Here is a 24,359-nt window from a genome sequence, read left to right on the forward strand (position 1 = left end):
ACACCAATACACATACATCATAGTCACGCACACAAATTTAAGCCATGGGGAGGGGTCAGTTTAGTATCCTGTCATCTCTCGCAGGGTAACAGGATATGCACTGAGTCGTCTTGGCTCTCCTATGTGATTCCTTACTCCAGACACTGAAGCAGCAGGAACCCCACAAAGTCAGTTCCAGGCCAGCTAGGCTACAACATGCATCTGTCCCTGTGATAGAACACAGACCAAAGCACCTTTGGCTCCCAGGCTGCACCCAGCATCAGAGGCGGGCTGGGCTGGGCTGGGCGGACACTCCAGGCAGGAACAGGACCACTTGCCAGGGGCGGTACAAGCCACAGTGGGCTGGGCCTGTCCATAGCAATCGCTAATCAAGAAAATGCCATGCCCCCAAAGACTTGCCCACAGGCCAATCTGATCCAGGCAATTCATCAACAGAGGTTTCCTCTGGTTTGTGTCAAGTTGTAAAAAAAAAACAAAAAACCAAGGGCACACAAAAGTCTAGCCTTCAAAATCCTAAAATGTTCAAGTTTACAAGAACCTTGAGCACCTAGCCCCAATGTCTCCCTGTAGAGACGAGACAAGTTTTACCCCTCTTCTAAGGCAAGGATTCAGACAAAGGAGACAGTTCAGTCAGCAAATGCTCGCTGCAGAGGTAGGAGGCCCTGAGCTGGGTCCCCAGCATCCATACAGGAACAGTCAGTCCAAGCATGGCAGTGTAAGCTTGGGATCCCATGCTGGGGGGGGGGGAGGGGAGGAGGAACAGGCTCCCCTCCTACCTCCTCCAGTGCTCTGTCCAGACAGCCTAGCCTAAAGCGCAAGCCCCATCCCAGTCCCATTTTCTGAGAGCTTGTCTCAGAAGGAGCAAGGGAATGGGGGGGGAAGGGGGCTCCTGAAAAACAATACTAGAGGTGGTGTACTAGTCATATAATGCCACCACACCAACACCAACACCATTTACACCCTTCCCCAACACACACACACATTTCAAGATTTCAAGGCCAATCATGGTGGGTCACACCTATAACCCCAGCATTTGGGAGGTAAAGACAGATAAAGACTAGTTCAAGGCTGGCCTAATCCACATAGTAAATTCTAAACCAGCTGGGCCTAAAGAAAAGCACGGTCTCAAAAGTAAGTCACAGATTCACCAAGGCCTCCTCGTTTCTGTGTTGTACAACTCAGACGTTTGCCACGCGTAAGTCTATTCCATCTAAGGAGCTAGAGACGGCTCAGTGGTTAGGAGCACAGACTGCTCTTCCAGAGGACCCGGGCTTGATAACCTCTTCCTGCCTCTAAAAGCAATGTACACGTGAACACACATGCAGACAATACTCATACACATACAAATAAATCTCAGCTATTTTTAAAAACAGCAAAATTGCATATAACACATCCACCTATTGGTAACAGATCAGATTTTACTAAAAATAATCACGGCGCTATACTTGATATGGCAATCTTTTGGGCAGAGACCTTTTTGATCCAAGAGAGTATTATTCTGAAATAAAGACCCATACTCCTGCTGGGCAGTGGTGGTGCCCTCGGGAGGCAGAGACAGACGGGTCTCTGTGCGCAGCCTGATCTACAGAACGAGTACTAGAACAGACTTCAAAAGCTAGAGAAGAAGCGCTAGGAAAAAAAAATCAAAAAAACCTCCCAAATCACTGCTGGTTAAATCGTTTTGTAAACAGACACTTAGAACACAGAATATTCTGTTTTACGATATAATGAAAAGCTTTTGTGAGGGTGACCAACTTTGACAACTCATTATTAACCAAGCATAATTCTATTACCCACACAATTCACTCCCTTTTAACTCCCACACCACAGACAACGATCTCTGGTGCTTACTTCAGTCTGCCCTGCGCACCCCAGTCAACAACTTCTGATCCCATCACACTCTCCTGTGCTCTCAGTGTCAAAGAGCTGACGCAATGTTTCAGAACGGCAAGAATATCTTCCAGGCTGAAATATATGCAATTAATTTCCCCCAACATTTACCAAGCACCCAGAAGATGAAGGCTGTACTAAAAATGAGATAATGGGGAATATAAACTCCACAGAGTTTAGAGCAGTAAGACTCCTCTGGGAGTGAAATGACCCTCACAAGGATCTCAGGTCAGATAGCCTGCATATCAGATTTTTGCATTACAATTCCGAACAGTAGCAAAATTACAGTTATGAAGTAGCAATGAAATAGTTTTCTGGCTGGGGCCACAAGTTAGGAACTGTATTGAAGGGTCACAGCACCAGGAAGGCTGAGAACCACCGGTTTAGAGTCCAGTAAAGACACGGTCTGGGAATGCTGGACTTGCCTGGCGTGGCGCAAGCCCCCATCTGACCATCAGCAGATGGAAAGGATAGGACTAAAGAAGAGCAAGTGGCCCGCGAGTGGCAGCAAGGACATTTAACCCAGCTCAAAGCAGCAGAGATCTCGGTAGCGAAGGCCTGAAACAAGTAGGATTCGGTGGGACAGCAGTGTGGAGCTGGGAATGGAGAAAATTCTGCACAATGAGGAGCTCCTTGGAGGTGCTGAGAGCTCAGCAAGGATATGAACAACCGAAAGCACCTGACAACATTTTAAAGAAACTGAGCTGCATCTCAACAGGAAAGTGATATGACCAGGTACGTACTTAGGTCTCGTTACACTCACTACACTGTGAATTGAAAGAGCACAGATCTGAGGTGGAGGCCACGAGGAGGCAACTATAAACATCTCGGGCATGATGATATGGTAATCCAAAAGTAAATAAAGACACAAAAGACAAAGGCCTGAACTGACCAGAGTTGGCAGCGGGCTGGGTGGGAATGGAGGACAGAATTCAGAATCCCAGCTTGACTCACTGCGTAAAGACCACAGGAAACCACAAAGGCAGGAGGACACCACACACACTGGATAGGAGTTGTGTTGTGAAAAGTTTCCTCCCAGACAAAAACCTTCCACCCTGCAGGGAAGCTCCTCAGTAAGGAAGGCAAACAACTCAAAATGCTTCAGGAAGTCCCTGAAATGGTCCAGATTCACTAGGCCCCTCCCTGACAGAGTAAACAGTAAGAGCTCAGAGGAAGTCAAAGCTGAGCAGCAAAGACTGTCAAAGCTGAAAAGCTACCAAGACAACTCAGACCTTAACAACTTCCTGAAAGAAGCAGGAACTAGCCAAGCTGCCAGGACTGGAAGGGACACTCTCCGGCCTGCTGAGCTGTCATCCCTGCCGAGGTGGCCTTGGCGATACAGCTGTCCGAGTCACGCCTGCCCCTGTCAGTAACCACAGTAAAACTCACCGGCTCAGCAAGTTGGAATCCAGTGGTATCCATCCATTCTTTGATCTGCCGTGGGCTCCCTGTCTAGGGTGAGTGGACTCTGTCACACAGCATTATGTCAGCAGAAAGCTGAATATTAAAACACTGGCCCAAACTCCGACAGGCACTGAAGTTACTAACAGAAGAAATAAGACAATACACGGAGGAAGAAACGCTGGAGGATAAACTCTTAAACTGTAGACTGGAATAAGGGTTAGGGAAACCAGGCTTAGTCTTGGCTTCTAGAGAGCTTTTCTAGGCTAACGGCTAACTGGTGGATGCCCTGTTCCTTACAGAAACCGCAGCCATGCTCCCGATGCTTTCGGGGTGGCCCTCTCCACAGATGTCTACACAGGAGCACACACTAACAAGGTGTAATCACCCTCTCTGTAGAATACTCAAAGTACTTCTGAACTCAGCACTAATTGTGGGCGTTATCTAGTAACAGACCTCTACACTCTGTCTATGGCTCAAATTCAGCTCTGCAGGCCTACACACAACTTTTAAATCATATCCTTATCCTCTCCATCTGAAATTATATATGTATGAATAAATCCAATTCTCTTTTTTAATGATTCATTTTTATGTGCACTGGTGTTCTGCCTACATGTATGTCTGGGTGAGGATATCAGATCCCTTAGAACTGGAGTTACAAACAGGTGTGAGCTGCCATGTGGGTGCTGGGCATTGAACCGGGATCCTTTAGAAGAGCAGCCAGGACTCTTAACGACAGAGTTTTCTCTAACCTGAATAAATCCAATTTTCTTGCTACAGATTCAACAATCAATATACCTTACTACAATTCCCTCTAAAAGTAGTTATCTTTCTGTGTTCAGAATCTCAGTCATATTATCAATTTCAAATAGAAAATTACTTCCATGTCACTCTCTCTCCTGCACTTTCAGCCAATCCATCATACATTCTGCCGAGTTGTTTTTCCTATATTATCAATCTGAATATATTATCACCCTACAAAAGCAAACAACAAAAACCTGCCTGCCTTGTTAATGCCTACAAAATGAAGTGACCCCCCCCATCTCCCAGGCACACCAAGGTACGTGACCCCCCCCCATCTCCCAGGCACACCAAGGTACGTGACCCCCCCATCTCCCAGGCACACCAAGGTACATGATCCCCCCCATCTCCCAGGCACACCAAGGTACGTGACCCCCCCATCTCCCAGGCACACCAAGGTACATGATCCCCCCCATCTCCCAGGCACACCAAGGTACGTGACCCCCCATCTCCCAGGCACACCTAGGTACATGCATGACCCCCCCCAATATACGCAAAATAAACTAAGTTGTTCCCTGATCTCCTAGGCACATCTAGGTACGTGACCCCCCCAATATACGCAAAATAAACAAATAATAAAAACTTGTAAAGCATCAATCTCATCCAAATGGCTCTACTCACAGACTACTGAATATTCCACACATGTTAATTTTCCTATAATCGTTTTTAAGAGGTTTTTTTCTTTTGCATGAGTTGCATGCATGGGGTAAGGTTGGGGAGCAGGGGTGCCAGAAAGAGGCACTGGATCCCCTGGAACTGCAGCTACAGGTTGTTGAGAGCCACAGCGTGTGTTGGGAACTGAGAGATCCTCTTCAAGATTATCAAGTGCTCATAACCACTGTGCCATCTCGAAGCCTCTCCACCCTCCTTTCCACCATTTTCCCACCCCCAAAATGCCTTCTCCATCATCTCCACATGTAAACACAACTGGTCTTCCAGAGCCCAATTTTCTGACTGTCAAATAATCTCACATGCTATCTTATCTATAGGTCTGGCTGAAGACCCAAACAAAATGAACACAATTTACTCAGCAGCTGAGAGCTAGAACTCTGAAGCCAGATCATCTGCAAGTCTGAAACCTAGACTTCCATGCATTTTATAGTTACATTCTATAGACTGCTACACAGTCTCTGTAAAAGACTAATATCTAGCATTTTAAAAGAATTATAAAACATATAAAACTATAGGTAAAATGCTGACTACAGTTCCATAAATGCCACTGTCATTTCTGTTCTCAAGTTCATATTCTAGCTCAAGGTGTACCTAAGAACATTCTGCATCAATCCATGACCTATCACAAACACGTCTGACTGAACTAACTAGTTCTCATTACCTTCAAACAGGACAACTGAGTAGTAGTCAATATTTGCTACCTTTTTCTTGTTGTTGTTCTTCCTAAACAGGGTTTCTCTGTGTAGCCCTGGCTGTCCTGGAACTCACTCTGTAGACCAGACTAGCCTTGAACTCAGAGATCTGCCTGCTTCTATTTCCCACGAGTTGAAATTAAAGGCATACACCACCAAGCCTGGTCATATTTGCTATCTTTTTTATTTTTACTATGTGTGATGTATGTACGTGTGTATTTATGTACATGAGTGTTCTGTCTTCCTAGGTCTGCACAACAGAGGAGGGCATCGGATTCCACTACAGGTGGATCTGAGTCACCATGTGGTTGCTGGGAATTGAACTCAGGACCTCTGAAGAGCAGCCAGTCCTCCTTACCACTGAGCCGCCTCTCCAGCCTTGTGCCTGTTATCTTTAAGATACAATATTCACCATAATTCAGCTAGAAAACAACAGCAGAGCAACTGCTCTCCAGAACTGCTCCACATAACAAACCAATGAAAGTGGCTCTGAATTAAATATCTATTAAAGCAATAAAATTGAAGCAAGCATGAAGGTTATACCCAGAATATATTATATTGTTTTTATTTTTATCTATATTACATTTTTCAATATAAAATGTTAAATTTTTTCAATCTATAATTCAAGAATATAAAGTATACAATGTAAGGATCAGTCTGTGTTCAAAATAAATAGATTTGAAGTTACAAAGTAGTCTAGTGGATAAGACACATAATTTTGTTTACTAAATACAAGGTTGTAAAATAGTTCATACTTGCTATTTTTATTATAGCAAAAAAAAAAAATCAAAACTTTTATTTTTCCATAGTCTATTTTAAACAGTTCATCTAAATTTGAAAAGTTTAATTCACCAAGGAAGACAGAAAAGTTGAGATTTATTATAATCAATGTAAAACCTTTGAAATAGTCATTTCTTTCAAAAAGCTAGTACAGGGCTTTCAAAGTGGCTCACTAGGCAAAGGCACTTCCCAAGTCCAACACCAAGGCTCAACCCTGGGGCCTACACAGTGCAGGGGCTGAGGGGCTCCCTCCTGAAAGCTGTCCTCTGACCTCTACATGCATCTGGGGCACATGCATACACACACACACGCATGCTGGGGCACATGCTTACACACACATATGCTGAGGCACATGCTTACACATACATGCATTCTGGGGCATTTGCTTACACAGCTCCATCTACACGCAAAAATGAATAGTTTTACTTTTTGAACAAAAGCTAGAACATGGCAATATTTTATACGCGTATATACATGACATTTTCAGACACCAGGAAGTCATATGCATATGAACTCCAGCTACAGGTGCACACACCACATCAGAGAGAAAAGGAAGGCTGGGAATGCTCACCCCTTAGGAGCAGCTTCAGTGAAAACAAACGAGAAAGAGTGGAGCCAGAGAGGTGGCGCAGCTAAGAGCACCGGCTGTTTTCTCAGAGGACTGTAATTCCAGTTCCTGAGATCTATACCCTCATCTTCTGGCCTCAGGCACCAGGCACACACCTGGTTTATAGCCATACAGGCAGACGGAATACCATACAGAGTAAACAAATAAATGTCAGGCTCCTATCTCCTCAGCAATCACACTATGAAAAGGTGACATCATCCCTTAACGAGTATGTATGCCTCTCAGTCATAACGAGGGCTCACGCCATTCACAGGAGGAAGAAAACGCGAGATAAAGTGAGTGAATGACCAGCCAGTTTCGAAAGGACAAACAGCACATGCGTGTGACTCCTGGGTCTCACACGTGAAGCTGAGACGTCCAGGTGGCATGGAAGGAGAATAAGGCTGATGGCAGGGGGTAAGCACAGAGTGGTATGTCCTCCATACAATACACTTGGACAACGGGAAGAAAGAGAAGCATAAAGACCACCTTTGGTGTAATCAGAAGATACTTTAACTATAACTTGGAATATAAAGCATAAAACAACAACAACCACAAAAAGTAAAATGGTAGATGCTTTGGTGAACAGGACAGAGACACGATGACAATCTTGTTGGCAGCACCGGGGTTTGTGTACACCAGGTAAGCACTCTCCCACAACCCCAACTTGATGAGGACAATCTTACACACCATAAAAAGAGCTGGAAATGGGAGGCAGTGGGCAAAGAGGGCAGAACACCCACATATTCCTAAGGAAAACAGGTAAATTCTCTAGAATAGCTCCAGGCCCAGGAGTTCCCACAGAGAAAAGGGAGGGCTTGAGATGAAAGCAAGGAAACTGAGTTTATCAAACAGCTAGCAAGATCTGTGGCTTTCTTCTCCCCTGCTCACCAGAACCCAGACACCTGTGTCTGTGCTGCACAAGAGACTGGGCTTCTAGGGGCAGAATAAGAAGTCACAAACGGGAGAGACGGATCCAAGTAAGGCTGGTGGCCTTTTAGGAAGAAACCACTGCGTCCCACTGTGCCTCTGAGAAAGGCCCGTGAGTACACACAGCTGGGAAGGACACACCTGCAGACAGGGAGCGGCCCTTCAGAACCCTGATCTCAGGCTCCCAGCGTCCTGCAAGCTAGGCCACCTAGTCTAGGTGAGGAAGCAATTCTGTCCAGCATCTGGCACAGAAGAAACAGAAATGAAGTTTAGTCTGAAGAAGCAGAGTGCTTAATCCAGAAAAAACCAGAGCAGATAAAACATGAGCTGGGTGAGTAAGCCCTGCGCGTTTGTGCTCAGGGGCTTTCGATGAATCTTGGTAACTTTCTCTAAATTGAAAGAACTGCTAAAAATAAGACAGACTTGAGGGCAGCCTCCAAATAAATGAGACCAAAACAAACAGGAAAAAAAGATTAGTACAACCAAAGCAAGGCAGGAAACAGAACATTTCAAAGAAACTATAATTAGCTTCCTTGAAGAAATAACAGAGATGCTAAGCCCGGTCGGTTTTAAAGAAAGGTATTACAATACAGGAAGAAAAACACAAGGCTTATACTCTTCTTTTTCTTTAAAGCTGAAATTGTAAAACTCAGAGAGAGAGCTGGCACACCCCGAAACAGAGCGGACAACTGCAGAGATCAGCTTCTCTACACAGCAGCACCAGAGGGGACAACAAGGTTCATCTGCAGACTTCCCAGGGCAGGCGGTCTGAGAAAATCCTCAACAGTCCAGTGCGGGGGGGGGGGGGGGGGGGGGGGAATCAAACCCAAAGAAACTACAGTTTCTACACATTCCTCACAGTACCGCTAGTAGAAAAAATGAGACTATGAGAGTAACCTACCAGAAAAAGGAACACAACAGCAAGGAAAGAACCTGGGGCGTCATCAGTGAGCTCAAGGCCCAGGGCAGACAGCTTATGCACAGGCCTTTAAGAGGAAGCGACCGGACGAATTCAGGAAGAAGGGACAGAAGGGATTGTCGTTTACATGGAAAATTACATGAAGAAGCATGTTAGAGAAGAAGCCGCTGGAGGGTACAGGAAGACTTCACTAGAAGACGGAGGTGGAGGCGGAGGGGGGGGTACAATAGGTCACCCCAAACACAACCTTAGCAGACTATCACCTCTCAGAAGAGTGGGACTGGGAAGGACGCTCAGTGGGCAGGCAGCTGGCTGCTCCTCATGAGGACGTGAGTGTGACTGTTACCCCAGCACTGGGGGACAGGCGGGGACCCACAGAGCACTCTGGCCTGTCAGCTTAGCCACAGACAAGCTTTCTGGTTCGGTGAGAGATGCTATCTCAAGGCAGTGAGGTAGAGAGCAATAGAAAACACCCGAATCCCTGTCTGGCCTCTGTATGAGCATGCAGCACGCATAAACCCCAGGCTGCACATACACACAGCGACACAGACACAGACAGAAAACAGTCCATCGCTGGAGAGTGTGAAAGCGCATGGCACCCTCAGCACACCGTCGTTAAGGCACACCGTTTTTACCGCACACCGTTTTTACTTTTTTCTTTTTTAAAAGGACAGGCAGCCCAGGCTGGTCTAAGACCACAAATCCTCTGGCTCCCTCTCAAATGCTCGGATTAAAGGCATGCACCATCATGCCTATTTCTATACTTTTCAATTCAAATGTCACTTGGTGTTAAAGAAAAATTTAGTAGTTCATGTGGTTATTTTGTAATTTTAAAAATTCATTCCGATGTGGAGCAGTGGTGGCGCACACCTTTACTCCAGCACTCGGGAGTCAGAGGCAGGCGGATCTCAGGAGGGAGAGGACAGCTGTTCTAAAGCCTGCCTGAACTGCACAACACTATGTAAGCCCTGAAGCCTGTGCACAGCTACAGCCCATCAGACCCCTGGAGACGACAGGCACACACCATGTCAGCTCTGTGCGCAAGACCCTACATTAGGGCCCTCCTGGCTTGAAAGGCGGGTTAGGACTGACCCACCTTTAATTCACGGTAGGGTTAGGAAAATTAATAGCCATGCTTCAGACTCAGCAACTATTAAATGTTGTCTCAGATTGCTTCAAATACACATTTACTTTATCTGAATGCTTCTGTTAGGTAAATGAAGCTAAGATCTAGCTGGGTGTGATGGCCCAGACACAAGATGTAGTGGCTCACACCCGAATCCCAGCACTAACTGGGCTGAAGCCAGCCTGTTGGTTCTACATGGTAGTTGGCCAGCCAGAGCTACAAACAACACAACAAACAAAAACAAATAAACAACAAAGAAACAGTTCTAAAGATGTTTGAAACCGTATGTAAACATAGCAGTGAGGGTTAATACAGGTGCAGAACTGAGATGTAGTTTTTTCTCTTTTTGTTTTGTTTTGTTTTTTTTTTTTTTTGAGACAGGGTTTCTCTGTGTGGCCCTGGCTGTCCTGGAACTCGGGCTGAAGACCAGGCCTCGAATCCAGAGATCTGCCTGCCTCTTCCACCTCCACCCCCTCCCAGTGCTGGGATTAAGGTCATGTGCCATCACTGCCCGGCAAGATCTATTTTTCTCAAAAGTCTTTATACCTAATTTCTGGTACTTAGTCTGTTAAGTCAATGTGCTGTATGTAAACAAGGGGTTTCTGAACTAGTACCGCCAACTTAAGAGATTCATTTAAAGAGTATATCTGTCAAACAACAATCACTTATTCATTCACTAAGATTTGTATAAAACGCACTGAAAATAAACACTGCCTATACTTGCAACAATCTATGAAACAAATATATTTAAAAATCTTGTTACTTTGTTATCACTTTTTTTGTTAAAGCAGAACCTAGATGCAGTCAAATTCAAACCCTAGAGTGCACCAAAATACTGAAAAGCTACCTTTTGCTTTGATTTTAATTTCCCCCCCCAAAAGTGCTGCTTCTAGCCAAAAAAAATAAATTATTTAAAGTTAATAGTTAACATCTAGCTACAAGTAGTAGCCCCACCTTTAATCCCAGCAGATAGATCTCTGACTTCGAGGCTAGCCTGGTCTACAAAGTGAATTCCAGGATAGCCAAGGCTACATAGACAAGCCCTGTCTCAAAACACAAAAACAGAAAGAAAGAGACACAGAGGAAAAGAAAACAGTTACCATCTAATCATTATCCCACACGGGTCATGGAAAATATCTTTCCCACCTCTTAACGTTAAAACCGTCACTGCTGATACTTAAAAGTAACAGGTAGCCCACAACAGAAGGGGTTTAGGTTCGGGGGTTACTACATTTCTTTGGAGGGGCTCACTTATTGTCACAGAAGACCTGGAGGTTAGAGGACACCTTGTGGGAAGCTGGTTCCCTCCATCCTGTGGGTCCTGGGGACTGAACCCAGATTGTCATGCTACATGGCAAATGCCCAAACCACCGCAACAGTCCCCAAAAGGATTTTAAACGTCATTTAAGACTGCAAGAAAATGTATCTTTAACAGCCACTTCACCATTATGGTCATATATATTTGTGTTATATATATGTATATATATGTATACTACACATGTATGCTATGTTATAAGCCAATATCATTTCTTAAAACGCTTATTTCCTTTCACCATTCGAATACTCCAACAATGGGGTTAATTTCTGCAGCAATTAGTAAGAAGCAAACGGGAAGCTTACACAAGCAAGACCAAACTGCGTACGGATGGACTCTGAAGCACTTTATAACTTACTTTTTATTTAGCCACTGCGACACAGACGTTTAAAACACTTAACCACCTACAACTCCAGAGCAGAAGGAAATAAATGTCATCCTCAAAGCCTTCCTGAAGCAACACTCTCGAAAACTGGAACCGCCTTACAGTGTTTCACTGGGACCAGGAACACAGGTCCACTCGCTTGGCTCGGATGCAGAAATGTTCATGGGTAGCATGTATGCCTTTAAATGATGAATATATTCTATTCAGATAATTTTTTCAAGATCTAAGCTACCATGAGATCAGCAAGGCTAAAACTGCTTGGCATTTCACTTGCGTTACAAAACAAAACAGCACTTCCAAACATTGTGCGACAATGACAATGTATATTTATGTAACCTCGTGATCTCATAAAGATCTAGTTTCCGGCTCGTCCACTTTGTATTACAGTCAGTCAGAGCTCCACACAGCCACAGATAACTAAAGACTCTTTAGGAAACACTGAAAACTATACTAGCTTACGTTACAAAAGCATACTGGAAAATGACATTTAAGAAAACTAACTGCCCATTTCTTACGCAGTCACTTGACTTGGCCATTAAAATAAAATAAAAAAAAAAGTCAAGGCATCTGATTTTATCATTTGCTGCAGGAGGGAGAAAGAATACGGCTGAATGCTCCTGAAGGGTAGTATTTAAGAAGAGACCGCCCTAAACACTTTAAGAACATGAAGCAGTTCGAAAAGTGAAAGGCGGGCACCTTAGAAACCAAACACTCGGTGCCGCGCGCACTACCTTACTTCCCTAATAGGAAAGAAACGTCCTGGTCCTGGACGCTTCCAGCTTCTGCCGGTACACCCACCACGCACGCACTTTCTTTCTCTCTTTTCTTTCTTCTTTTTTTTTTTCTTTTAATTTTTTTTTTTTACAGGATTTTCTGGCTGTTGGAGGCTGCGTCGCCAATACGAACCCTGCGACCCGTCCGATCTCTAAAGACCTCTCTTCTCCTCTCCGTCCCTAGCCGACTGCGCCCAGGCGGGGAGTCCTCCAGCCCCGTTGCACGTCCCACGGCGCCCTAACCGGGAGTCTCCGCCACGCACCCTCCTTCCCTCCCTCCGTGCGGCCCGCGGCCCGCGCCCCGGCCGCTCCCCTCCCCCGGCGGCACCCACCTCGCGGCGGCTGCGGCTGCAGCGACGCCGGCCTGGCCTCGCCGTTCTCATCCCGGGCGGCGCCGCCGAGGCCGTGCCTCCGCTTCTCCCGCTCGCGCCGGTCCTTGGGTCTGCGCGGCTTGGCGGCGGCTGAGGCGGCGGCGGCGGCGGAGGAGGAGGAGGAGGAGGAGGGCGGCGCGGCGGGCGGGAGCAGGACGTGCTGGGGCCGCGCGTGCAGCAGCGAGGGGGCGAGCAGCAGCGTGCGCGGCAGCGGCTGCGGCGGGGGAGCGGGGGCCGCAGAGGCCGGCGGGGAGAAGCAGCTCCGGGCGGCGGCCGGGGAGGACGAGGAGGAGGCGGGCGCGAAGCTCCAAGCCGCCGGGCCGCCGTAGCTCGCAGGCTGCCTCCCGCCGCTGCCGCCGCCGTCGCCGTTCACTCTCCGCGGCGCCTTCCGCTCCTCGGTCCGGACCTTCTTGGCGGACGCCGCCCCCGGAGGCTCCCGCGAGGCCGGCTGCAGCTTGCCGAACGCCTCCCTGTCCGAGAGCGCGGCCGCGGCGCCCGGAGCGGGGTTCGGCGGGGCCGCCATCTTGCGCTCCTCTTGTATTTACTCTCGTCCGCTCCCCGGCGCGGGGGCACGGGGCGGGGTCTCCAGGCCCCGGCCGAGCTGCCATTGGGCGCGCTCGACTGAGGGATCCTTGAACTGGCCAATCCAAGGGGCGGACCCGGGCCGTCGGGGCGGGATCAGCGAGCGGGCCTCCGGCGGAGGTCAGAGGGCCTCTCGGCGCGGCCGGTGGCGGAGCTCCCGGGAAGGAGGGTGCGCGGCCGGCGCCCCGGGGAAATCGGGCGTCGCGGGAAGAACCCCGACGTCTGTCAGGACCGAGGTAGCGCTGCCGTTCGCCCCGGAGACTTTGCCTTACTTACTAGTACCGCTTTCTCTTTCTGCCATGATTGGCTCGGGTCCCTCCTGCCTCTGAACGCTCTGCAAACCGGGATCCGGCGTTTTTCGTCTCGGAGAAAAATCGGTCGAGAACCCGATTGACCGGAAAGGCTAAAAGAGTGCAGAGATGCCTTGTTTTAACTGATGTCGTAAGTGTTAATGCTTTAAGAGAGTTTCTTGCAGAGACAGAACTTGGATCTCTTTGGAGCGGGAAGATAAAAATCACTTTAAACTGAGCTTCAGTGCTAAAGGTTTTAACTTTAATTGTACCTTTAACTCACCGGGAAAAAAAAATCTGTTAGCGATGTTTATAAATGTTTGAAAATCAAGTTAGATTTCTATATTTCAGAGTTCGCCAAGCATGTGCTTTGACTTCTATCTCAAATATTCGGAATTAGGGAGGTGTGGGTTACAACACCGTGGAAGCCTTAGTCAGGGCGTGTCTCTTAGATCCTGAATGCGTTCAGAATCTCCAAGGGCTGGATGTAAAGATAAGACGTGATAAATTAGCTCACCAGGGGAAAAATTGTGTGATCCCTACCAACAGTAACTGTTACTTTCTGCAGAGTTTACAGTTACCTCTCAAGAATAGTCTGCTGGCTTCAGGAAATTAGAATACTTTGTTATTTTGTTACCTTTGTTTTGGTCTCATCCCCACTGCCTTAGGACTTGGAATTTTTAATGTTGTTTATAAATGCATCTTTTAGTTTGTTTGTTTGGTTTGATTTTTTTTTGAGTCGTAGTCTCTCTGTGTAGTCTTAGCTATCCTGAAACATGATGTAGACTAGCTTGGCCTCAAACTCACAGACCCTGCCAGCCTCTGCCATTCCCCACCTGTCCATCCCCGCCCCCCATCTTCCAGCGTCCACCACTATGTCCAGCCTCATTTTTTTTTCCTTTGGTTTTTAGAACAAGATTGTTGACAAAAAAGAATATTTCCTGAAGCAAGACCCAGAAAGACAAATTTCGCATATTTTGTCTGATGTATGAAATCTAGATTTGAATCTACATACATACATACGCATATGTATTTCATGTAAAAAAGTAGACAGGGAAACAGAATTAAGGAAATGAGAGGAAGAAAGTTACCTCATGTTCTCACTTATGGGAAACGAATCAGTATATGGTATGAAAGCAGAGAGGGACTACTTGAAGAAAGAGGGGCCATCAACAAAGACGTGAGAGGGTTGTGGTATGGATATGAGCAAACAAGGCTATATATACATGTATGGAAATGTCCTAAGGAAACAATGCAAATAAGACAATAAAATGAAGACTGTTTAGTGCTGCAGATTGTCTGATCTGGGCATTCCTAACAGACTCAAGTTCTATGACTAGTATCAGTTGGTCTAGTAATCTTTTTAAGGTTCACGTTTCCATTTTCTCTCTTTAGAAAGCATCTGCTCGTGCGGTGGGGTGATTTCCAGGAAGGAAGTGACTGTTTAATGATCTACTAAATAACATACAACTATATATTCATGCATCTCAGCTATTAAGTATCGAAATGCATAGTTTCTAGCAGTGAGAGCAAGCGCTGAAGTGTGCTGACTGCGTGTGGTGAGAGATAAGACAGGACCGGAGTCAGCTGCTCACCAGTCTCCTTGCCAGGCCACTTTGCCTGGTGAGACCTCTGTTGTCTCTGTGGGTTTTTTGTTGTTGTTGTTGTTGTTTTGTTTTGTTTTGTTTTTAGTTTTTCGAGACAGGGTTTCTCTGTGGTTTTGGAGCCTGTCCTGGCACTAGCTCTTGTAGACCAGGCTGGCCTCGAACTCACAGAGATCCGCCTGCCTCTGCCTCCCGAGTGCTGGGATTAAAGGCGTGCGCCACCACTGCCTGGCTTGTTGTCTCTGTGTTAAGTGAGCAAATTTGACTACATGGTTACTATTAGCCTATATTTGTCTTCTTCAAGATTTCAAAATCACACTGAAACCATTACAATTAAAATAATTTCTCATCAGACATGGTGATACAGCTCTGTGATCCTAGCATCTGAGAGGTAGAAGCAGGAAGACCAAAAGTTCAACTAAGCACATAGGGAGTTCAAGGCCAACTTTGGCCTCATGAATATCTGGCTAAAAAACTAAAGTAAAATAAATTTTTAAATATCTTCTCTATTTTTATTGTATGTGTACCAGTATTTGTCTGCAGGTATATATGTGACCACATACATGCCTGGTACCTACGAAAGCCAGAACAGAACATGGGATTCTCTGGAATTTTTTTAGGATTGATGATTTATTATCTATTATGTGTATCTATTATGTATTATGTATATATGTATTCTGCTTGCATACCAGAACACCAGACCTCATTACAGATGGTTGTGAGCCACCATGTGGTTGCTGGGAATTGAACTCAGGACCCCTGGAAGAGCAGGCACTGCTCTTAACCTCTGAACCATCTCTCCAGCCCCAAGGATTCCCAGGAATGTGAGCCTTACTAGGAAACAAATCCATGGTCTCTGCAAGAGCAATAAGTGCTCTTACCTGTTGACCATGTCTCCAACCCCTAAAATAACTTTTGTAGCTACTAACCCTGAAGAGAGCGCCTTCTTATCAGTTGTGTCACGCCGGGAAGTTTGCATCACTCACCTCACATTTTAATTCAGGAGAATCTGACCTGAAGGCTACAATGCACTGTGTGGAGTTTCTATTTCTTGCCCCATAATATACTACTAGCAGATATATTCCTAAACTTGATGAATCTGAGCAAAAATATGGTTGTGGATGCTCATGGACCCTTATAAACCAAAATGACAAACTCGTGTAAAATACTGTGGTCGTTTGAATGAGAGTGGTCCCCATAGGCTTGTTGGAGTACTTGGTCCCAGTTAGTGGGACTGTTTGGGAAGGATTAGGAGGTGTGGCTAAGGATTGGATGTGGCCTTGTTAGGATAGGTGTGTCTTTGAGGTTTCAAAAGGTCATTCCAGGCTCTGTCTCTCTCTGCCTATGGGGTCAGGATGTAAAGCTCTCAGCTACTGCTCCCAAACCCTGCCTGTCCACTTCCTGTCCTGGTGAGAGTAGACCAGTGCTCTGAAGTTGTAAGCAAGCCCCCAGTTAAATGCTTTCCTTTAAAACCTCTTCATGAAAATCCATAGAACGATAGAACGTGACTGAAACAAATCTGTTCTGCTGCTTTGAACAAAGCGACGTCCACGATGATCTGGAAAGCCAAATTTAAAAGTTTCAGGGCCCCGATTGATTCCATTCTTCTGCCCCAACTCTCCACCCGCTATACAAAAAAAGCATACATATGCATGATGTGTTTAAAATAAGTACATACATCGTTTTCCTAAAAATAGTGACATGATCAGCAGCTAAGAGTGCCCTAGGATCTGAGCAGTGTGGAAGGTCTGCAGGTTTCTTGACCTCATGGTCTCCTTACCCTTTGCAAATAGGAAAAGAGCTGAGTGGGCAGGGACATTGGACCTGGACCTAAAGACAGTACTGTAAAACATGCTTAATTATAACTAAGTCCAAGGATGCTAGCTAGTAAAAGTCTGTCTCTGTATAAACAGCCATTACCTGTCAACTGTATCATACCTAACAATGCTTAACTGGGGAAGAATTTTTACCACGGTTGTCAGCTCCTGGTGTAGTCTTCTTCTGTGTGTCCGCATGTGTATAATATGCGGCCAGAGAGCAGCCTCGGGTGCTGGTCCTTGGCTGACATCTGTCTTTTCTTTTCTTTTTTCTTTTTAGACACGATCTCTAACTGGCCTGGAACTTACCAAGCAGACTTTTTAAAAAAGCAAACCAGGAGGGCCCCATCTGCAAGCGCTTTTACCCCCTGAACCGCATCACCAGGCCTGTGAGTTTTGTTTTGTTTTTAAAGGGTTTTATTTGTTTCTCTCTGTGTATGTACTTACGGGTGCCCATGGTATTTGCCTGTATGTGTGTCTGTGTGAAAGTGTTGGATCCTGGTTTTACAGACAGTTGTGAGCTGCCATGTGGGTGCTAGGAATTGAACCCAGGTCCTCTGGAAGAGTAGCCGTGTTCTTAACCACTGAGCCGTCCCTCCAGCCCCCATAACCAGCTTCTTAACCACAGTCTTCCTTCCAGTTTGAGTATGTACTTAAGCTTGGGAGGGAGAAAACAGGAAGGCAAAAGAGAGAACTGTAGGGGAAGGCTCGGCCACTGTGTAAAAGCTTCCTCGGTGAGGCAGTAGCAACCACAAAGCAGGAAGCAGACGGTGCAAGGCGGAGTCAGAAGGCCCACAGGGAGTAAGTAGGAGCGGTTCTTAAATGTCTTTTTGAGAAATTATTTTGCGCTCAGGGTTTTTATATGAAGGGGCGTCATATCATTTTGGTGCCCATTTTAAGGAAGGGAAAGCCTGTTTTCCAGTCATTCCTGTTGGAAGAGGGGTCACTTGGCAAAGATGGTGAGCACAGCACAATGTATCGTGACCTCAAACCTTCACGTGACAAAGTGTAATGGAAACTTCTTACTCATGACCCAGCCCTTGCCCAGTTTGTGAACTTGCATCCCCACATCTCCTTCGCTTTAATTGTGAACAGGGAAACCCTGCCCCCAGCATCATCACGATCAGTTCTGTAGAGTCAGTCCCACTGCCAAAATCTCACTGCCTAGAATGCTGCTTACTGGGCACCTCACCTGTGTCAGGTGGGGTTTCTGCTGTAATGTCAGTCACTCTGCCAAAATCTCACCACCCTTAGGATGCTGTGCCAGGTGGGGTTTCCGCCTCAGCTTAGCTTTAGGATGTTTTCTGTTTTCCAAGAGCTTTTTTTTTTTTAATAGGGTCTCACTAGTAGACCAGGTGAACCTCGGATTCACAGAGACCCTCCTGCCTCTATCTCCCAGGTGCTGGGTTTACAGGTATATACCACCACACCTGGCTGTTTCAAAGGCCTTTATGAAACAGCTGAAATTTAGAGTGTGTGCTGATGATAAGTCAGTTGTCTTTCGATGTATCCTATCTTGCAGCAAAAATACTGTGAGGTCCCAAAGAAACCCAGGACAAGTCTCAGTCCCTGTGGCTTCTCCCAGCACTTCTCACCCCTCCCCCTACCCTAAACCTCTCCAGCCCAGGGGCTTCACTGCCCTTCCCCTGTTCCAGATACCTAGATAACTCAGCCATTCTCGCACACACGTGTATGTGTGTATGTGTGTGTATGTATATGTGTGTATGTGTGTGTATGTTTGTGTGTATGTATATGTGTGTGTATGTATGTGTGTATGTATGTGTATGTGTGTGTCTCTCCTGTCTCACTGTCCCCTGGCCCTCCACTCTTCACCCAGTTCAGTCCAGACCCTTCCAGATACCTCTGACGGTGCTCTCCCTCAATTCTACAAAAAAGCCCTTCTCAACCATACCTAAGAGCGGTGATGCCCTCATTTTTCAAGCATACGCTGGCCTCCAGAAGCGCAGTGTACATGAACATACATTCATACGCAAACAGGGTTGGGAGCGGGGCTTAAAAGACCTACTGGGCATGGTGGTGTGGTACTCACCTCCTTTATTACCAGCACTTGAGAGTCAGGCGGATCTGTGTGAGTTCAAGGCCACCCTCATCTACAGGACAGGATAATCAGGACCACATAGAGAAACCCTGTCTCTAGAAGAAAAACAAAGAATAAAGTGCTCAGAGATCGGGTTCCCAGGACCCATGGAGAGCTGGATGCAGTGGGATGCATATGTAATCCAGCACCCTTAGGTCCAGACAGAAGGCAGAAACAGGAAAGTGCCTCACATCTTGTGGGCCCGTGGAGTCTCATTGGCAGCAGTGAACGGTGAGGGCCAGCACCCAATGTGACTGTCCTGTGACATCTACGCGTGTTCTGAGGTACATGGGTGCCCTGCACACATACACACCAAAAACTAACTCAATTAAATAGATACCAGAAACAGCCCTCCTACAAGACCACGTGTTCTAGTCCTTTTAAATAACACCACTCCCTATGAGCCACAAAAAGCAAGTCCGAGATAACTACAGAGCAAAATACACAAATTTGTATTTTCCATAGAACTTGTAAAACTTCCCCTTCCTAATCTGGGGCACAGTCACACAATACAATCTTTTAGGTTTGTTTTTCATTCATTGGTCTGATTTGGGGACACGCATATGTGGAGGCAGAACACTACCTGAAGAAGCTCCTCTTCTTCCACCATGGGGCCCCCACCAGGCTTTGTTGAGATTTTGTATGCATTTGGTGTGTTGCCTAAACACACGTCTGTGTAGGGTGTTGAGTTACAGTGAAGGTGGGTGGCACCGGTCCATGGGTGGAGCATGAACTGTGTTTGAGTGAAGAAAGCTAGCTGAGAGCAAGCGTGCGGGTAGCATGCGTCTGCTTCGCTCTGCTCTTGACTGTGGATATGACCGAAACTAACTACTCGAATCGCTGCTTTGACTTCCCCCAAATAATGGACTATATATTGTAAAGCCAAATGAACCCCTTCCTCCCCCCCTCAGCTGCCTTTCTGTCGGGATGGTTTTAACACAGCAACAGAGATGAAACTAGGGCCCTGAAGAAAACCCTTACCAAAGAGGATGCACTGGTGGCACACACCTATGAAAAGATGATTCCTGTGGGAGCTCCTTTGGCCAATAGCCTTTAAGATAGCAGCCCATGTGGGCATGGTCTCTTATACTACAAATGCAGCTATAAAGCTTGTGCTGGCTCTCTTGCTCCTGGTTCTCACTTCTGGCTGCTAGAGTCTGTTTCTGTTCCCCGTTAGGGCAGAGGATTGTGATTTAGGACAGTGATCTGTGGGTCTCCCCTAAATAAATAACCCTTTATTATACATAATTCTGGACTAGTGTGGGATTATTTTGTATCTTCCATCATCAGATGATATAGCTGAAATGTGTACCAATACAAAGAACAAGATACCACCAAACACCTATTGGTATATCAAAGACTAGAACCCTGGCTCTACCAAGTGCTGGTACCAACAGACAGCAACAGGTACTTTGATAGTCTTCTAATAATCCAGAAATCATGCTCCTTGGAATTTATCCAAAGGAGCTGAAAGCTCAGGGCCACACAGAATTTATATATGGATGAAGAATGCTAATGAAAATGCTGGATTTGGCCTGATTTGCTACATAAAGTTCTGGGAAGGGACCTCTGGAGACAGACGACGGGTGATGGGGGTCAGTAGAGGAATGATGTGTTTTAGGGCAGATGAGATACTCTGACGTTATTACAGTGGGTGCATGTCATTGTGCCTTTGTCCAAACACAAGACTCTGCTCTGTGATATAAGTAATAGGCTCTGGATGTATCAATAGGCTTATCAATTGTAGCAAATGGAGCACTCCCGGGGGGAGTAGTGTTGATCGAGAGGGCTATGGACATTTGAAGACAGAGCACAAGTTTTCTACATTCTGCTCAGTTTAGTTTTTGTGAACCTAAAAAAGTGTTCTGAAAACTACTGGGGCTGGAAAAATGGCTTAGCAGTTACAAGCACTAGCTGTTCTTCCAGACGACTGGGGCTGAGTCCCCAGCACCCAAGTCTCTGCTTACACCTGTCTTAGCGGTTACCATGTCTCTACTCACACCTGTCTTAGCGGTTACCATGTCTCTGCTCACACCTGTCTTAGCGGTTACCATGTCTCTGCTCACACCTGTCTTAGCGGTTACCATGTCTCTGCTCACACCTGTCTTAGCGGTTACCGTGTCTCTGCTCACACCTGTCTTAGCAGTTACCATGTCTCTGCTCACACCTGTCTTAGCGGTTACCGTGTCTCTGCTCACACCTGTCTTAGCGGTTACCGTGTCTCTGCTCACACCTGTCTTAGCAGTTACCATGTCTCTGCTCACACCTGTCTTAGCGGTTACCATGTCTCTGCTCACACCTGTCTTAGCGGTTACCATGTCTCTGCTCACACCTGTCTTAGCGGTTACCATGTCTCTGCTCACACCTGTCTTAGCGGTTACCATGTCTTCTCTCACACTCATCTTTAATTCCAGCTCCAGAGGGTCTGATGCCTTCTGCTGACCCCCAAGGACATTTAGCATTCTCATACACACACCCAAAACCCCAGACACACATTAAAGAAAAAAAACAGCTCTAGTGGCACATACCTTTAATCCCAGTTCTTGGGAAGTGAGTTCAAGGCCAGCCTGATCTACAAAGCAAACTCCAGGCCAGCAAGGGCTATACAGTGAGACCCTGTCAAGAAAGGAAAGGAAGAAAAATTACCTGGTTCTGCTATCATGACAACAAACAAAATAACGTAGAAGCCGGGTATTGTTCTGTTTCTCCATTCTCTGCATTCTAGGAGTATTTGCATAACTTATGGGGCACTGTGAAGACCTTGTCTTTGGACTGGAAAAATGGCTCAGTGGTTAGGTTCAATACCCAACACCCACAAGACAGCTAACAACACTCTATAACTCCAGTTCCAGGGGATCCAACACCCTCTTCTGTTCTCTATGGGCACTGCTCAAATGTGCAGAGATGTAAGTGCAGACGAAACAACCATACACACATACACAAACTAAAGGTTAAAAGTACACAAAACAACAGGTCACTTACTGCCTTGGATTTCTCTGGTTCTGGTCCTCTCGGCACTCAGTCTTGGTAGACCTAGTACTCCATGGCCCTGAGATACTCCAGAAGAACAAGCTCTCCCATGGCCACACTCTGCCTCTGCAAAATCTGGACCTCATTGACCTCTGCCCTCTTTTTTTTTTTCCCCAGCTTTCCTTCCTCCAGAAATAGAATCTCAGTTGTGGGCAGCCTGTGTTGTTCTCTTCAGGTATTTCATTTTGTTTGAGATAATAATTTGATCTGTAATCCACGCTTGAGCTTCTTGGGCATGCCTCCAAATTCTAGGTAGGCCTGCAAGTGTATACCCACCCAGCTTCTATTCCCTCTTTTGCAATTTTGAAACAGGATTTCATGAAGCCCAAGCTTCAAATTCACTATGTAGCCACAATACCCTTGGCCTTAACCTGTTGTTATTCTGGTCTTCCTGCCTCCACCTTCCAGGAGCCGAGTTTTATAGGCATGTGCCAGTTTGTAAATTGTGCTGGAAATGGACCATACATACTATGGGCATTCCGACTGTGCTTCTGTCTGTATTAATGGCATTAACCAAGCTTCTTCTGTGCCAAATAATATTAATGTCATTCCGTTACAGTCAGTCTTGAAGCAAAGACACAAACACATCAACACATTTGAAAATTAGAGGAAAGGAGCATTTTTGTTAAAAAAAAAAAAACACATCTTTAATTATCCTACCCGAACTTAACCCCATTTGTCTATTTGTACTTTGATGCATTCACTCGATATATTAGGTATAAATTAAATGTGTCCATGCAGAACCATAGCTCTCTTCCTAAAAGGAATAAGAGTTTATTCTGGAGATACTTTGAGTGCTCACAGTCTGGGAACACAGATTTACCTCACCTCAATTCCATATCCCAATGTAAGCAGTTCCATGAAGTTGTATAGAACAGAGAAAGTCATAAATCAAGGTGAGTCTCAAATATACTGTTGGGTCTGTTCTGATGGAACTTCTGCCTCATTCCTGCATGGACAACCCCATCTCTCCCCGCCTCACCCCACCCACTCAGAGAGTCTCTGAGCAAAGGAAAGGAGCCAGAAGCCCATTTCCACATTCTTGGAGGTTACTGTGGCTTCCTTCCCTGACGCCGCCAGTCACCCAAATCCCCATATAAGCTCTCAGCTTTTGACCAAACTTGGGCACAAACCCCGCTTCCTGTGGACACATCATCACCCCTCACCTACCACCTATAAAACCTCCCTGCCCTGCTCAGGCATGTGACCTCTTTGACCTTGGTCTCTGAGACCAGGGAACCTGCCCGGGAGTTGCTTTGCCCTCAACAAACCTGTTCTTATACTTTTTCAGTTCAGCTTGATCTGGCTTACTGCATCAGCAAAGAGGCTTATTATTTAGGGCAGAAAACCTATTAGCTACACACACCAGAGAGGCAAGGATAACCAGATGGGGACACTTTTTCATGGACTCAAGATACTATTCAATGACACTTTTAGCTTTTGGACTGAAGAAAGCCAAAAGTCTGTTAAATTAGTAGATTGAATATATATATATATGTCACAAGGTGTTAGTTCTGTACAGAGGTGGGTAAGGAATGGCTGTTCCAGTGTGCTAGAACAGCCCAAGATAAAGCACTTACCTCTGAACCCGCAACGTTCCAATCTCCGCTGTACCGCAATTCTAATCAGCCTGTCAATCTCTGCGTACACAGCTTCTTTTCAGGAGTTTTCATCCAGAAATGTCCGTGATAATCTTAGTATCCCGCTCTTTAGAAAGTGAAGTCTAACAGAAATGTCCGTGATAATCTTAGTATCCCGCTCTTTAGAAAGTGAAGTCTAACAGGAAAGTTGCCCTCAGGTGAAAATCATTCTCATTGAGTTCTGTTGTCTCAGGGTCTATAGTTTATATACACACACGTGTGTATGTATGCACACATGCATGGACAGAGTGGGAGTCGCAAGAGCAGGGAACGCAGTTTGCTTGTCCTGTGTGCTTGCCCATTAGAGGTGAGGTTGTTCCTTTGAACCCGGTCTGGACAGGCCCATTCTACAGTTCTTGTTGGTGGCCCCACTCTTTCCTCACCCACGGAGCCTGCCCTGCTATACTGCGTTCCATTCTGTACTTATGTCACCAGGGGGCGGAGCTCTCGGTGTCCCCAGTCACCAGTCAAGGTACTGGAGCTTATTCTCGGCACACTCAGGAATAGAATCAGTGGTCCAGCTACACAGCAGATGGCAGAGCTCAGGCCCAGGGCAAAGACAAAGGAGAAACGTGATGTGTTTTCTCCTCATGTAGGTCAGCTCTTCTTCCCCTTCTAGAGTCCTCAGTTTCTGTC

The 24,359-nt window shown here is 46.2% G+C and overlaps 1 protein-coding gene and 1 long non-coding RNA gene across 2 annotated transcripts in view; one reads left to right on the plus strand and one right to left on the minus strand.

Annotated features, from left to right (window-relative positions):
• The window catches only part of Rsbn1l (round spermatid basic protein 1 like), a 46,169-nt gene extending 32,984 nt beyond the window's left edge, over window positions 1-13,185 (minus strand). The window contains exon 1 of the mRNA XM_075956237.1: window positions 12,624-13,185. Within this exon, the coding sequence (XP_075812352.1) occupies window positions 12,624-13,185 (562 nt within the window). The remainder of the gene's footprint in view (window positions 1-12,623) is intronic.
• Window positions 13,186-13,194: 9 nt separating this feature from the next.
• Window positions 13,195-20,301, plus strand: LOC142839866 (uncharacterized). Its single transcript, XR_012908847.1, has 2 exons — window positions 13,195-13,685; window positions 17,236-20,301. It is a non-coding gene; the product is annotated as an uncharacterized LOC142839866 (long non-coding RNA).
• The last annotated feature ends 4,058 nt before the right edge of the window (window positions 20,302-24,359 follow it).

This window comes from Microtus pennsylvanicus, chromosome 22 (assembly GCF_037038515.1).
Source record: "Microtus pennsylvanicus isolate mMicPen1 chromosome 22, mMicPen1.hap1, whole genome shotgun sequence".
NCBI lineage: Eukaryota > Metazoa > Chordata > Mammalia > Rodentia > Cricetidae > Microtus > Microtus pennsylvanicus.